Source organism: Corvus brachyrhynchos, unplaced genomic scaffold (genome assembly GCF_000691975.1).
Source record: "Corvus brachyrhynchos isolate BGI_N302 unplaced genomic scaffold, ASM69197v1 scaffold565, whole genome shotgun sequence".
Lineage (NCBI taxonomy): Eukaryota > Metazoa > Chordata > Aves > Passeriformes > Corvidae > Corvus > Corvus brachyrhynchos.
In genome coordinates this window covers 483,001-497,892 of record NW_008237911.1, presented here as the reverse complement: position 1 = coordinate 497,892, position 14,892 = coordinate 483,001, and the positions used below count along the sequence as shown (strand labels likewise).

The following is a 14,892-nucleotide window of genomic DNA, read 5'->3' as shown; positions in this document are numbered from 1 at the left end:
CCCCCAACTACAAAAAAAAACAGTAACAAAAAAAATAGCTATTTCAGCACAGGTATAGGAAGCAGCATGAGCCAAAACACAGATCATACATCTCAAACAGCTCTTAAACAGAGGATTCTGTACCTTGATTGCCTGCAAGTCCTCTTCTCTGGAAGAATGTGCAGGATGTTAAAACCAAGGTAAGGAGGCAAATTGTAGCAAAGATCAGATACAAACAGAGCCCTTGCTGTCAGGCATTTTAATCAAAGTGCTGAATAAGTAAGAAATAGTGAACAAAACTATGGAAATGAAAATAAACAGGAGGTTCTGGGGAGTTGGGGAAGAAATAAAACAATCCATCAAAGCCAAGTAAGAAGCCATTAAGCCTAATTACAACCAGAAACAGAGCAGTTCCTTATCAACTTACCTACTTCACATATCCAGTTATGTCTTTCAATGTAGCCCAAGTCTTACTTTTGGATGTAGGCTCCATGTTTCCTGGCTCTACTGATAAATTTATCAGACAGGTGGAAGAATATCTATGTGGCTGCTTTGCAATTAAGCAAGTGGACCTTTCAACTTGCCTTTTTTTTTTTTCAAATGGAGAAGATAATATAAAAGATATCATTTCCATCAAACTCATTATTAATCTTTGAATTCTGGCCATACTTTATCATCATGACAGATTCTAATGGTGGTCCAGCTACCAGGATCTATTATTCACCCAGTCAGTGTGCCGAGATACTTGTCTTTATAAAAACTGTCCCAGTCACATACAGCATCAGTTGCACTGGAGAGATTCATATAACCCTGAGGAGCAACACAGCCAAGTTATCAGAAGTCAAAGACTCTTGCAATACCCTTAAAATATATTTGACAAGGATGTGAAAATTGCATTTCTGAACCTGTCAACTATATATATCGCTATATATAAAGATGCTTCAATAAGAACAAACAATCACCAATGGGTTTGCATGATAATAACACGGCAAGGGGCACTGAATGTAAGAGCCACACTAAGTCACTGGAGTGCTTTCAGTCCACGTATTCCATTTGCTCCACTCTGAAGAATAGGTGTATTCTCCCTTTATTGACAAAAACTTCAAGGAAAGTGAAGTGCTTTCATTTTAATCAAAAGAAAAAACAGGATGTGCCCCTATATACAAACAAGTAGGACAAAAACAAGGACTCAGTAAATGAACAGAGCTTGTTGTGGAATACTCAAGAAGCCAAGCCAACAATTTCCAAGGTTATCTCTGTCATGAAGACATCCTCATTTCTTTGAAACCAGCATGTGTTCCAATTGCCAGTATAATCAAGCACAATTACTGGCAAGCCTGTTCAGTGGCAGGCTTTGAAGGCAAGCCCAACAGTAGAGAAGATATGAAGCTACGATTCAATTGCTTACATTCCAGTCTTTTGTGAGACTGATCTTTAAAGACACAAAAAAATCTCCCGTGTTTTCTGCTCACTCCTTTGATATCTAGCAGTATTCTCAGATTTGTTTTGCAGTTCTGTTAGGCTCCTCCCTCCAGCCCCAAGGAACGCAGCTATTTCAAGGGCAATGCACCAGTTTTCTTGGACACAAGAAATTCTTTTCACCTCAGACCAATAAGCATTAATGGTGCCCTTAGAACTTGCTTTTAATCCCAGGTTTGCCCAGCCCTGCTAAATTAACATGGGTCAGCAGACGTGTGAGGCTAGACTAGAACAGATTTTCAGGTCACTTCTCTGAATCCCTGTTTAGCAGCCCTGGGCCTTTCACATGCCCCAGGCTGAACTTTCCCTGCTGGTGGTGCCAAGCAGCTCTGGAACATTCCTGAAGAAGGTTATCTGGGAGAAACTGCCTGACTTCTGCCATGAGGACATCAATAGAAAACTTCAGCAATGGAGAGTCATTACTATAACAAAATGAATATATTTTGCATTTCCCTCCCCCAGAATAACATTCTCCAATAAATAACTTGCAAGCTTGTCTGATCACAAGTTTCAGCACATTACTGTCACTTCTAATGATTGCCAGGCTTTTGGGATTCTCTTGATGTGAGTCAACAAACACTAAATTCAAATATTAAGGCATTAAGGGGGGAAAAAAAAAACAGTAAGGAAAATCCACACCAGGGTAGAATATCAGCATTCTTTCTCATGACTGACCTCTGAAGCATTTCAAATTTTGCTTTTCAGCTAATCCTCCTGCAGAAAGCCAGATTTAAGTCTGTGAAGATGTGTCCACACTGTTGAACTCCATGACTTATTCTATGCAAAAATATATTTAGAGACTTTAAATATGCATAGGGGAGCAGAGATCCCACAGCAGTATCACTTGAAACTGTTCAAATACAACAAAATCATTTGCATGTTGGCAGGTTACTGGATTGATCCTTTGCAGCTACTGAAATGCATCATTTTGGATACTATAAGTACTACATTTGCTTGCTAAAAAACCCATAAAATCTGTAGAATCAGGGTTTAGTAAGAGTTGCACCTATAAAATGCTACTATCTTAGAGAACTGCCCTAAAAGCTGTGAAACAGCCGAAAGATGCCACTGTGCTGTTTAACCTTTATGCTTGAACAGCCCTTTGAAAGACACACATTTGATTGAACCAGAAGACCCTAAGTAAAAAAAATCCCATAATCTTCTAGTCCTGAACATGTTACTTCTTACTGAAATTTTCCATTCTTGATCACAGTCCAAGGAAATAATTCATGTAGAGTTTGAGAAAAATACCTTCTTCCCTATGATTAAAAATAGTTGAACTTAGTTTCCACTGGGCGTGTTTTAGGAAATATCTTTCTCTGAATTATCTCTCCAGTAAAGCTTGCACAACAGCTAGGGAATAAAACAAAACTCTATCTGCTTTCTATTAAATAAGAAACAGCACTGAATTGTAGCCCACTGGGGTGCACAATGCACATTTGCATCAATTTTATGAAGAAGGTAAATGACAGTGTAGGAATAGATAACAGTAATTCAAAGAAGGCTTAGAAAATCTTCACGTGGCAACATTAGTGATATGGATTCCACTTCACAAAAACTCAAACATTAAAAAATTAATCTATTTTCATGCTAAATTATTAGAGTTCTTAAATGATGAGAGTGTTGTTGTTCTGTTTTGTTGTAGAGTTAACTGCTTCAGTTACTATCTAACTCCCCAGGCAAGGGAAGGCAAGGAAAATGGAGAAGGGCTTTTGAGTGTGGCTGTTTAATAATCTAAATTCATGCTAGAACGCTGATTTGTTACAAAGTCTGTCTCATAATCTCAAAAACTGAAATATTTCCTAATGAGAATCCAAAAATAGCACAGCACACTCACTTCTATTTCCAAAAAAATTTATAGGTTGAGTAGCTTTCATCAAGTAAAGAATAATGATAAAATAATTGGAGTTACTCCTCTCTTTGTCCCCAAAAATAAAAGTCCAATCCACACTTCTCTGGTTTAAATTCCATGCTCTGCGTCACAAATTTACCACAAAAATGGGCTTGGGCTACAAATCACAATTTGTCCACGCTTTCAACTCATTGCTACTTTTACTTTGGTGCGAAGGGAAGTAGCTCTAATCTCCAAAACTACTTTTCACTTATACATATAACCACTAACATTGATTGTTGTTACATTTTGATTACAGTGCAACAAAACAAACCAAACAAAAAAGATACTGGAATTAACTTCTGGTGTTGCAAGAGGGGAAAAAAAAAATAAAACCAGGAAAGAATCCTGACCACAAAAACCATGAGAGACCGTCTGCAAGAGCTTAAACTGAGGGCTAAGGAACTACAGATAGCTGGGGAAAACAATGGTGCAACTGTACAAGAAGAGGAGCAGGAGGAGTTTGAACAGCAGGCCATTATTTACGAAAAAGAGCCCATAACTGAAAGGCACTTGCACGAAATCCAGAAGCTGCAGAACGAAATTAATAATCTGGTGGAAGAAGTCAATAAATTCAGTCAACAACAAAAAAGCCTCGTCTCCTCAATGAGAAGATTCAGTGTTCTTAAAAAGGAATCTAACATAGCAAGGGAAATCAAAATTCAAGCGGAACATGTACGAATATGTTTGAACGAACTGGCAAAAACAGTGAGGAAAGCTGAAAACGAGCATGGGCCAGCGCGAGCCACGGTGAGGATCCTGGCTGCCCAGCACGCCTTCCTGTCCCACCGCTACCTCCAGGCCATGCTCTCCTACAACGAGGCCATCACTGCCAAGCAGGACAAGTGCAGGACGTTCATCGTCCGCCAGCTCGAGGTCGCCGGTAAAGAGGTATCTGAGGAGGAAGTCAATGACATGCTCCAGCAAGGAAAATGGGAGATTTTCAATGAAAATCTACTCACTGAAGTCAAGATTACTAAAGCTCAGCTGTCAGAGATTGAGCAGAGACACAAAGAACTGGTCAATCTGGAGAACCAGATCAAAGATGTGAAAGAACTCTTCATCCAAATCTCAGTTCTGGTGGAGGAGCAAGGGGAGATGATCAACAACATAGAAATCTGCATGAACAACACTCAAGAATATACTCAAGTATCTAAAGAAAAGTTTGGGCTTGCAGTCAGGTATAAAAAGAGAAATCCTTGCAAAGCAATTTGCTGTTGGTGTTGTCCATGCTGCAGGTAACACAAGAAATGAACTGCTTCAAATATCAGATGTTTCCTACACACCAAACTGATCTTGGAAAACACTCCTGAGACCCCTCAACTGCTTCACTTTTCTTCCTATTTTCCTTTCAGCAGAGTTCTCAGGAAAAACTGCATCTGTTTTTCTACACAGAGTAAAGAAGTTTATGGCTTTTACAGAAAGACATGAACTACAGGAAAGGATCAAAGGATAAAAGTGACACTTTTTGGTTCTTCTGACTCAAACTGAAACAATGTGGCAATGAACTTCCTGTGCTGTTGGGAAGCATTGAAAATACTGTTAACCTCAAAGACAGGATTCATAAAAATGGTTTATTTACTTTTCACAAAATAATAATAAGTATTTTTAATTGCCTTGTGGTTTTTTGGCACTTATATTTACTTGCTCAAATTCTAAATAGTTTTTTTTCCCCAGGAATCTGAGATTCTACAAAACAAATCTACACACAAAGCAGACACCTTTAGTAACAATCCAGAATGGGACGCCTAAACCAAACAAGACGTCAAAAAAGTTATCAGGAATATTTCAGTACTACCTCTATAAGAAAAGTTCAAAACTTTTCATAAACTGACACATAAAACTGACATAAAAGAGGTATTTATATTATTCAGCTCCACAGGCAGAGCCGTACCAGGTAAGGATAGGGGAGTATGATCCTTAATTACACACTCATAAGGCATGTTCTTAATGCTGCCTATCCTACCTAAATATGCATTCACATCTGCAGTCTCACTTTTGCTAGCACAAAAATTGAAGAAAGAATAGAATAAAATAACAGAACTCCATTGTTATATCCTCTCCCCCATAATCTAGAATCAGGGAATGATTTAGGTTGGAAGGAGCCTCCTGTAGCCAGCTCCTTTTGGATCTGAGTGAGAAACAGCTCTCCATGCAATTTAACAGAAAATAGCAATCTAACTGAGACAAAAGTGATTCCCAAAAAGAAATTAAAAAAAAAAAAAAAAAATCCCACGCTGAAACCAAATAGCAAATCAGAAATGTGTTCCTGAACTGCTTTGTGTTGTGCAAAGACACAATCAATACCACTTTATGCAGGTACAGTCAGAGAAGGCAGAACAAACTGCACGGCAGTTCAGCAAGATACTAAGTGAACAGGATGTCTTTAGTTGCACGTAGTGGGGGAAAAAATAAAAATCAATCTACTATCAAAGTTATTTTCCCATTGTGATATTTAGAAATCACTGGATTACTTCCATACCAAATTAAAATTGCAACTGAAATTAACTGCTATCAAAATATAATCAAAGGTCTAAACCTTAAAGTGAAAAATATTATTTACACAGTAGCAACAAAAAATAAAAAAATAAACTTAGATTATGACACCACTGAAACTGTCATTAAATAATCTCCCCTTAACTGCATATATAAAAACTACCTTTATGTTCCAAGGGCAGAGTAAAAATCAGTCAATAAACAAGAGCTGCATTTCAACAGTGGAATAAAATTCAAGTCACTAATACTTAGGAAAACAGCTGCCTGAATAAGTCAAGTCATTTCCAGATATACATTGGTTAGAAACAGGCAAAACAGAAAGATATAAAACACACTGAAGGACAACTGGGAAGTGAGAAAGACTTGTGGAAACCTTTTCCTTAATAGAGAGTACTATTAACCGAAAATAAATAGTATGAAATATGAACTACAACTTACACTGAATTTGATATTGAGCCTTCAAAATTATTAGCAGCAGAAATTCTGCCATAATCACTAAAGTAACTTTCCAGTGTGTTCAGCAGTTACATCAATATGCAGAAAACCAGCAAATTAAAGCCCAGCTGCAAGTGTTCTATGAAGAAAAGTGAAACATTAGTAGCTCTAATCCCTTATCACCAAAGTAACAGGTAGGAAGCAGCTTTCTCCTAACAAAATACCTGCCCAGAAATCTCCCTGCTATAAAATATCAGTCACAGCACATGGACTTGCATTTCCTCTTGCACATGCTCCATGTCAACTTAAAAAATCCCCAAAAACCAAAACAAAGACCCCAAACAAACACAATTAATCCCAAACAAAACCAGCATCTGCCTGCATATTATGATGTCTGTGTGTTCCTTTCTGATAAAATAAAGGACAAAAATAATCCTAAATGAAGAAAATTTAAACTTGTATACCTGTGTAAGTCTTGAGAATGCTGCTAGAAGAACTTACCCATAAAAATAAATTAGGTGATAACACTGAACAATAAAAAAAGCTAAACGACAAGTAATTTACACCACGAGACAGTAACAGACAATACCATCAGCACTTTAGGAAAATTGTCTTAAAATGATTCTGTGACACCTCCATGGGCTGCATTAAATAACATGGCAGAGTAGCAATTAAATTAGTGGCAAATATCACACTGAACATCAGATTTCTCATATTCCCATATTTCTGTAAGATAGAGTATCTAGCACCAATTTTATGTCCACATAGTACAATTCAGCCTATTCTGCACAGATTAAAATGCACTAATAAAAAAAAAAAATGTAGCAAGGTATTAGGGAACTTATTGCTACATGGATAGCAAGTAAGTCATTACTATAAAAACCCACAAACAAAATCTGAACATTAATATTTTAAAAGGGTAACATTCAGCATAAATTTGGAAGTCTGACAATACAGGAGAGAATTCTTAACTCAAGAGGCAGGCTTACACAGGGAGCATAAACCAAAAAACTACTGAATCCCTCCACAGAACTGGGACACTGCAAAAGCAAATTCTGACCAAAGGCCTGAGGTTTAATCTAATAAAAAGTATTAACATCAGTAAACTTTATTTAGTCACCATTAGATCATTTAATAAATACACTCTGCATTCTGATTAGCTACTTCTGATAGGGATCAAAAATCAGTATCAAGATCCACGGAAGTGAGTGGGTTCTCTGCAGGTACAGTCAGCCACCCAAACAAACCCCATTACAGGGTTAGGGCATAGAGATTTCTACAAAAAAAAAAAGAAAAAAACAAAACCAAACCAAACAAAAACGGCCCCCCCAAAACCCTAAAATGCAACCCAAAAAACCCCATAAAGTTGTGTTTAATTAAAAGACACTGCACAGTTTTCAACTGTCACAGCTGCATTTTCAAAACACATTTGAGTTAAACTAAGTTGGCCTTATTGCCTTCCCTGCGCCCGTAACATTCAGAGCAATGAAAGGTAAAATCTAATCTATTTTCAACATATACACCATTACCTTGCTAACTACCCTCCACCAACACAATTAGCCAGGTTCAGCTTCAAACCAGCAGAGTATCACTAGTTCTTAAAAATAACAGGCCTCTCCTCTTACCTGTACAGATTCTTTATGATAGCACAGAAATGTTGTGCAATTAATGCATTACAGAGGTCTTATGCTCACCAGACATGAAGATGTTGACTTGATAAACCATTTTAAACTTTCACAGTTTATTTTTTAACTTCAAAAGAGTATTTGTTATCAAATATTTTTGGTGTGGAATTTAATAAAATATGTTCTTTCCAATATTTTACAAAGCCTGTTAAACAGAGAAAAAGCATGTGCCCAATACAATTAAAGCAAGCTTCCTTTAATGAGATTTTGCTGATCATGTATCAGCAGCACCACCATGTGTTAAGTGGTTTATTATCATTTATTACTGAGAGATCACACCACTGCTGAATATCATCAACCATTTACCATTTAATTAATTGACGTAGGCATAAGTAGCAAAAATATTTTTACATCATGTTGCCAAGCCAAATCTGTAAAGCCTTTTAACCTAGCATTTCAAGTAATAGAATTTTAAAGCGTTAAAAAATCCCACCTTATTATTTTTTCATGGTTAATGAAAGAGAAGAGAAATAAATATCCTTGAGAAAGATGAAATAAAACATAAAACCATAAAACTAATTGCAATATTGGTTAGTGCTAAAAGTTACAGCACTATTAGTTACAACAGAAATAGTTCTTTAGGTCTAAATTCACCCAGTTTCAGATTATTAGGAGAACATTTATTACATTACTTACACTAACACAGGTTTTCCTGATATCTTAGGGCTTTTTAAAACTTCTGTCATGGCTTGCTTTGTTTCTTCCATTCTTTCAATGTCACTGGAATCCACCACAAATATGACACCGTAGGACTCAGCATAATAATTCCTCCAGATATTCCGAATTCGTTTTCCACCTCCTAAATCAAAGATGGTCACTTCAAAGCGTCCCTGTTTAAGATCAATTTTGGAAAACCCAACTGTTGGAGCCACATCTTCAGGAGACTCTGTCAAAGAAGAAAGCCTTCAGTTTAAAGAGGATTTTATAATGGGATTTGTGTAGCAAAATCTGCATTTTAAAAACACAGAGTGACACCTCCCAGTTAAATATTGTTGACCACATTTTTGTTTACATGAAGACTTTCCCTCTCCTCAAGAAATTTTGAATTAACTAGTCTCTCAACTAGTTACTTTACATTAATTTAGATAGGAGCACTGGAGAAGTGGGAAGGAAGGAAAAAAGGAAGGAGCCCAAAAAGCAGTTTTTAGTATTTTACACCACAGTTCCACTGCAGTGGTGGTCACTGTACTGCATTTTCCCTTCCACTCTCACCACCAACGCTCCCATTTTAACAGTTATACAGCATTTCCATGGTAGTAATCCAAGTCTGAGAAGGAAAACAACCAAAACAGTAAATGCACTATGACCTAGGAACCCTCGTACTCTGCCAAATTTTTTTTTTTATAACCTTCATGGTAGCCAAAACAGCTTCAGAAGTTCAAACCAAGGGCTGAGATGAAATGACTGAAACCATGTTCTTCTGAGATGTAAATTATTTTATTCCCTTTATTCAAGGCCAGGTTTTAGCCTCTGTTTGTTTGCTTATTTTTAGTTGCTTGTTTTTTCTAAACATACTTTGTTTGCCATGCAATATGCTAAAAAATTATAAATTTATCTTTAATACTTCACCTTGCTCTCTCCTTGTCCTGAGGGCAAAGAAAGCCTGGACTTGCCTCACAGCACTAAGCTGTGTCTGCAGGGCTGACATAATTGGATCTGTGTTTTCTGCAGCTTGGTAGCATAAGGCAAGGGAAACAGATGTAAAATTCAGCTTGTTGAGAGGAAAAAAATGAAGGCCTGGCCAAAAGCACTGAGCTCTGAAGAGCAGTGCAGAAGCTAAATCCCCATTAACCTTCTGCTCCTACCCTTAAGACAGCCAAGATGGGCATTCAGGACATTTAAGCCACAGGGAACAGTCACAGAAATCAGAACTCTATCTTCTTTGAGTTCCCCTTTTGAAATGCACATCTTTGTGTCATTTTTTTCCCCTGTAAAACAGGACTTCTAGAAATAGCTGTTACATTTAGATGGTAAAGGTAGTAAAGGTAATTTTCAAATAGAATGGAAGGTTAAATAATGAAACGCTCCTGTTTTCAGGGCAAAGACTGAGGAATATGAAAGAATATTCATGATTTTACTTGTGCTTTACCAAGTCTGTGAACTTACATACCACAAGTAAACAAACTTGAGGTGGAGCCACCAAGTCTGCCAAAACACAACTAAGTGAACTCTTGTTCTTCCACAAGATGAAAGTTATTTAGAAAGACAATCCCACAAGTGGAGAAAAAGAAAAACATAGAGAATTTTTGTTTTCATAAGCACAAGTTTTATCTCAAATTATATCCTGCTTGCATGTTATATGGCAAACTACCCTTCAAAATCGAGTGGTCTCTCAGTGGTAATTTTATTTATAATCATTTTATAATTATAATTAATCATAAAAAAATATGTAATGCTGGAATCATCCCTAATGTTGTTATACACATACACGCAATTTCCTTCTTTTGAACCTTTTCCTCCTTATATATACTTATGACACTGATTTTTATATAAAGTTTACTGGTGTACGCACATTACTGCATGGTCACCTGAAAGCAACTTCAGCACATACACACAAGGAAAAAACAGAAAAAAAATCAACTCCACCGATTGTACCATTCTAATGTTTATATCAAGATGTGATGTGATATTTAGATAGTATAACCACCACCATTTCCTTTCAACAATATGGGAGGGAGAGACAGATGAAGACATGGAGCAATATTTTCAGATTTAAATGATTGAGAATTAGGAATGATACTCTCAGTGCTCCATTTGGATAATAAATTAACCACTTACCTCCCTGAATTCCTCGGACTGTAGCAGTTTTCCCAGCATTATCGAGACCCACCATTATTAGTGTCACCTTCCTCCATAAGGAGAAAAAAAATAAAAGAGAAAGATATTTTTTTCCTCTAGCTACATATCATTTATTATATTTTTTAACACATGCACAGCAAATTTACCACCAAATAGTAGAAAGAAGAGGTATCAAAACACCAAGGCACTGTTACTATTGTGTGTCTGGTGTTTAGTATGTCCAACCATCTGATTAGACAGAACAACAGAACAAGGTATGAAATGAGAAGTCTAATATCACGGTCTAAGTTTCACATGAGACAATGATGTGGCTTTCAACTTGTACTTGCCTGATGCAATTTAATTTCATGGTACTGTAAATTTTATTTGGTGTGGTCATGGTCCCTTTAACAATTTCTGTAATTGCAGTTCCATTCCCCTGTATTTTTACCATCTCTCTGCCTCAAAGTTTTCCCTGTATTAGGAATTCACTTCTGTCTCCATCAGTGTGTCTGAACAACACCATAAAGTGTACAACACTTGTGTAGTCAACACCAGATGCTGTAAATATGTGGGACTTACCATGCCTTTGTTTCAACCTGGAGCAATCTAGACTGCAAATGTGCAAACCAGTGGTGCTAGGAATGCACAATTTATTAGCAAACTGGTATACAGGTTAGAATTTTAACCAGCACAGGATTTTAAAAGCCATAGGAAAAATATATTTATGTGTGTACACCTCAGTTCTTCCTCCTATTTGCAAAGACTCAGAGTGGTCAAAACAATTTGCTCAATTTTATGCCCCTTTAAGCGAAGTAATACTAAAAAACATTGTTATTTGCAGACTTAAAACTGCAACAGTATCAAACACAAAGTATAATTTATATAAATTCTTTCAGAAGAGCCAAAAATCTCTGAGAAAATAACCTAAAAATTAAACAAATTATACTTTACAATCTCAAAATGCAGAAACTGAAACAGTAAGGAAAAAACCAAACTTTACCGTGCTCAACCTAGAGGCTTTCTTTGATCGAGTGACCAGATCAGTGAACAAGGGAAGGATTACAGATATAACTTATCTGGACTTCTGCCTATATTGGAGGGATGGGTTCAATAGATGGACTGGTGGATAGCAAAGGAATTGCTTGGACAGTCACAGCCAGAGGATAGTGGTGACAGCTCAGAGTCCCAATGGACATCAGTGACCAGTGGTGCCCCTCAGAGGCCCATACTGGGACCAGTGTGCACAGTGTTATTTAATATCTTCATAAATAAGATAGAAAAGGTGCTGAGGGCATCCTCAGCAAGTTTGCAGGTGAGTGGTGGGGCTGACACACCTGAAGGATGGGAAGCCATCCAGAGGGAACTGGACAAACGTGAGAAGTGGAAACCTCATGAAGTATAATAAGACCAAGTACAAGGTGCTGCACCTGGGTCAGGGCAATCCCTGGTATCAGCACAGGCTGGGGGATGAGCAGATGGAGAAGAGCCCTGGGGAGAAGGACGTGGGGGTGCTGGTGGGTGAGAGGCTGGACATGAGCAAATATGAAACAATGAACAAAACACAGGTGAAACAGTTGGGGAAGGTGAGAAACGTAAAATATTTTCCCGTGTTTACCTGACAGGTTCCCTCCACCGTTTTAACCAGTTGCAGCAATTGGCCATTAGACTGAACATCCCTCTTCATCAGCCATTCAGAGCCACCAAAGCTACAGGAATAATGTGGGCAGGCCAGGACAACCCAAGGAGACTGGCAGACAGACCCCAGAGGCCCAGATCTTGTCTTGTCACTGCTAGAAAGGAAAAAAAAAAAAGGGAAAAAACCCAAAAACCCAGTTAGGCATTCTGTACAAGCAAGGCAAGCCTTTTCCCTGGCAGCAGTCTGGCTGTTCAGTCTTATTATGTCTTTCCTCTTTCCATCCTCTCACACTTCATCCACCCCCCTTTTACAGATCAGGGCAGCCACCACACAGTACTTATCCCAAATAATAATGCAAGGCCACAGCACAGAAGGAAACCTGCAAGTTACAGGAGCAAGATGCATCCAGCTACAAAATTTCAGTGCTTGTCTCACCAACACGTCCCACTGTTCTTCTGATTGACAGAAAATAAGGACCAATTTCAAGCATGAGTAAGGCTTACAAGAACATAACAGGATAAGGCATTAAAAGCAAACAAAGAACATCCCTACCTGCTAAGCATGTTCATTTAACTGTCAATTTCTTTTACACAAAAAGATTCCACAGCAAGGAAACTGGGCTCTCTTGTGAGCATTTTAAGAACTGGCAATGATATCTAGTAATTGTCACTAAATTAAGTAGAAGTACCAAGTACTTCCATCATTTCACAATCCCACTTTACACTTTTCAAGCAGGAGACAGAATATTCCCCTCTTGAGAATTACTGAGTCTCCTAAAGCTCCTATCTCAAAATTCCTTTCATATTTTAAATTATAACTAACCTCAAACTAAAGTAATTTTAAATTATGCCAAAACCTGAATAATTAAAGATTATAAGAACCCTAATAAACTGTGGTGGTTTAGATAATTTATACAGGTAGGAAATGAACTGCTCCTGATCTTATGAAGCTCATTTTCAAGGATGCCTTTGCATGGATCTGCTGTCATTCAGTCTCAGAAATAGGTCAGGTTTCATCCAAAGCAGAGGCAACAGATACTCCTTAAACATTTATATTCCATTATCCATGAGAACCTGAGAATAGCTTCTCTACAGGAGAGCTGACTCTATGAAAAGTAGAGAAGTTCCTAAAAAGAGCAAGGTGATTACAACTGTTACAAGTATTAAAATCAGGCTCTGAAGAACACAAAAATCATTTAAAAAAAAGCCAAAAGCCCACATGCAGTGGGCTGTGGTGCCTCAACCCACAAGCAAGTCTGAACAAAGCTCACTTTTGAGAACATAGCTACAGAAATTTTCAGCTAGAAAGCAAAATGTAACAGCTCAGTGAACAAAATGTGCCATTGTCATTTCGTCAAATGACAAAAATGTAACATTTTCAAGGCCTGAGCATCCCCACAGAACAATTCCCATCCCATGTTTTATACAGACTATCTTTGCAAACTGCCACAAAATTGCTCTTGAGCATATAAATGGCCCAGAGCACTCAAATGGGATTCACGAGACGAAGAGAACTTATTAAAGAGTGAAGAGTAGAGGACAACTATGCCCTAGCACAGGAATCTTGCTTAAATATGACACCATAAGAGAGGATGGACAGGAATTAACAAATCAGATAAACATTTTCAGAAACAAGCCACTCTAGGAAGAAAGGACATTCAACACTGCTGAAAAAATTGTGGTAGGGAAGCAAATCACATTTGGTTATGCCAGTTTGGAGAGCCTGGATCCCTGAAATATGTATGGAACACATGACATGTATTTCAGAGGTTGCATTAACAACATCCCAAACCTGTTTCAGATACTACATCTGTCAGCTTGCTGAGGTCAAACAAAACCAACAAGCCGAAAAACCTGTAAAACTCAGCAGTGAAGCCAGCACATCATTTAGTAGAGTACATTTAGCACACCACCTTCAGGAGAGGCTTTGACAGCACAGAATTTATTTCAATCACATCGAGCTTTCACGTTCTTGGAAACACAGCTAAACAATTTAGAGCTGACCCTCCTCGTACAATTCAATTATTTAACTTCCTGCTGTAATGTTCCTTGTCTGAATGACAATTTTAAGGGCATCTTACTGTGTTATATTTTGAACAACAAACCGAGTGACTGAGCAGCAAAGTAGGCATAATCAGAAAATATTTGTGAACACCATCCTCTCTGCCAAAATTGCAAGTAAGAGCTAAATGAGGTGCAAGCAACAACTGCGACGTCCTGAAAGCCTGAAACACTCAAATATATGTGCGGAACAGGCTTAGGACCATCAGAGTTTCTGTAAAGAGCTGTTACTACAAGTCCAGCACTTCAAGGCAGCTTCTGCACTTTCCAGCCATGTACCCAACCTTCCTTTCTCGTTTCCAAAAAAGCAGCAACTCTAAAACCCCGACTTCGATTCACGCATGTGTCACTTGCTCATCTCTCTCACTGTGGAAGCGCTTTTTTAGTTTATAAGCCCTACGCTTTCTATAAAATCCACTCTCTGACGCAGACAGAGCGAGTCAGCCGTCA

General features: G+C 37.9%; 2 protein-coding genes across 9 annotated transcripts in view; one reads left to right on the top strand and one right to left on the bottom strand.

Moving 5' to 3' along the window:
• STX19 (syntaxin 19) overlaps positions 1 to 5,597 on the top strand; it is a 10,444-nt gene extending 4,847 nt beyond the window's left edge. The window contains exon 2 of the mRNA XM_017733063.1: positions 3,609 to 5,597. Coding sequence (XP_017588552.1) covers positions 3,713 to 4,591 — 879 coding nt within the window. The 5' untranslated portion in view covers positions 3,609 to 3,712 and the 3' untranslated portion in view covers positions 4,592 to 5,597. The remainder of the gene's footprint in view (positions 1 to 3,608) is intronic.
• The window catches only part of ARL13B (ADP ribosylation factor like GTPase 13B), a 33,491-nt gene extending 18,605 nt beyond the window's left edge, over positions 1 to 14,886 (bottom strand). For 5 of the 8 annotated variants that reach the window (XM_017733056.1, XM_017733061.1, XM_017733060.1 and 2 more), the window contains exons 1-3: positions 12,362 to 14,886; positions 10,744 to 10,810; positions 8,602 to 8,851 (exon numbers count right to left, since the gene is read on the bottom strand). In XM_017733056.1, the coding sequence (XP_017588545.1) occupies positions 8,602 to 8,851; positions 10,744 to 10,810; positions 12,362 to 12,430 (386 nt within the window). In that variant the 5' untranslated portion in view covers positions 12,431 to 14,886. Of the gene's footprint in view, positions 1 to 8,601; positions 8,852 to 10,743; positions 10,815 to 12,361 lie in introns of all 8 variants that reach the window. The other 3 variants (XM_017733057.1, XM_017733062.1, XM_008632726.2) reach the window with 3 other exon arrangements.
• Between the last annotated feature and the right edge of the window lie 6 nt (positions 14,887 to 14,892).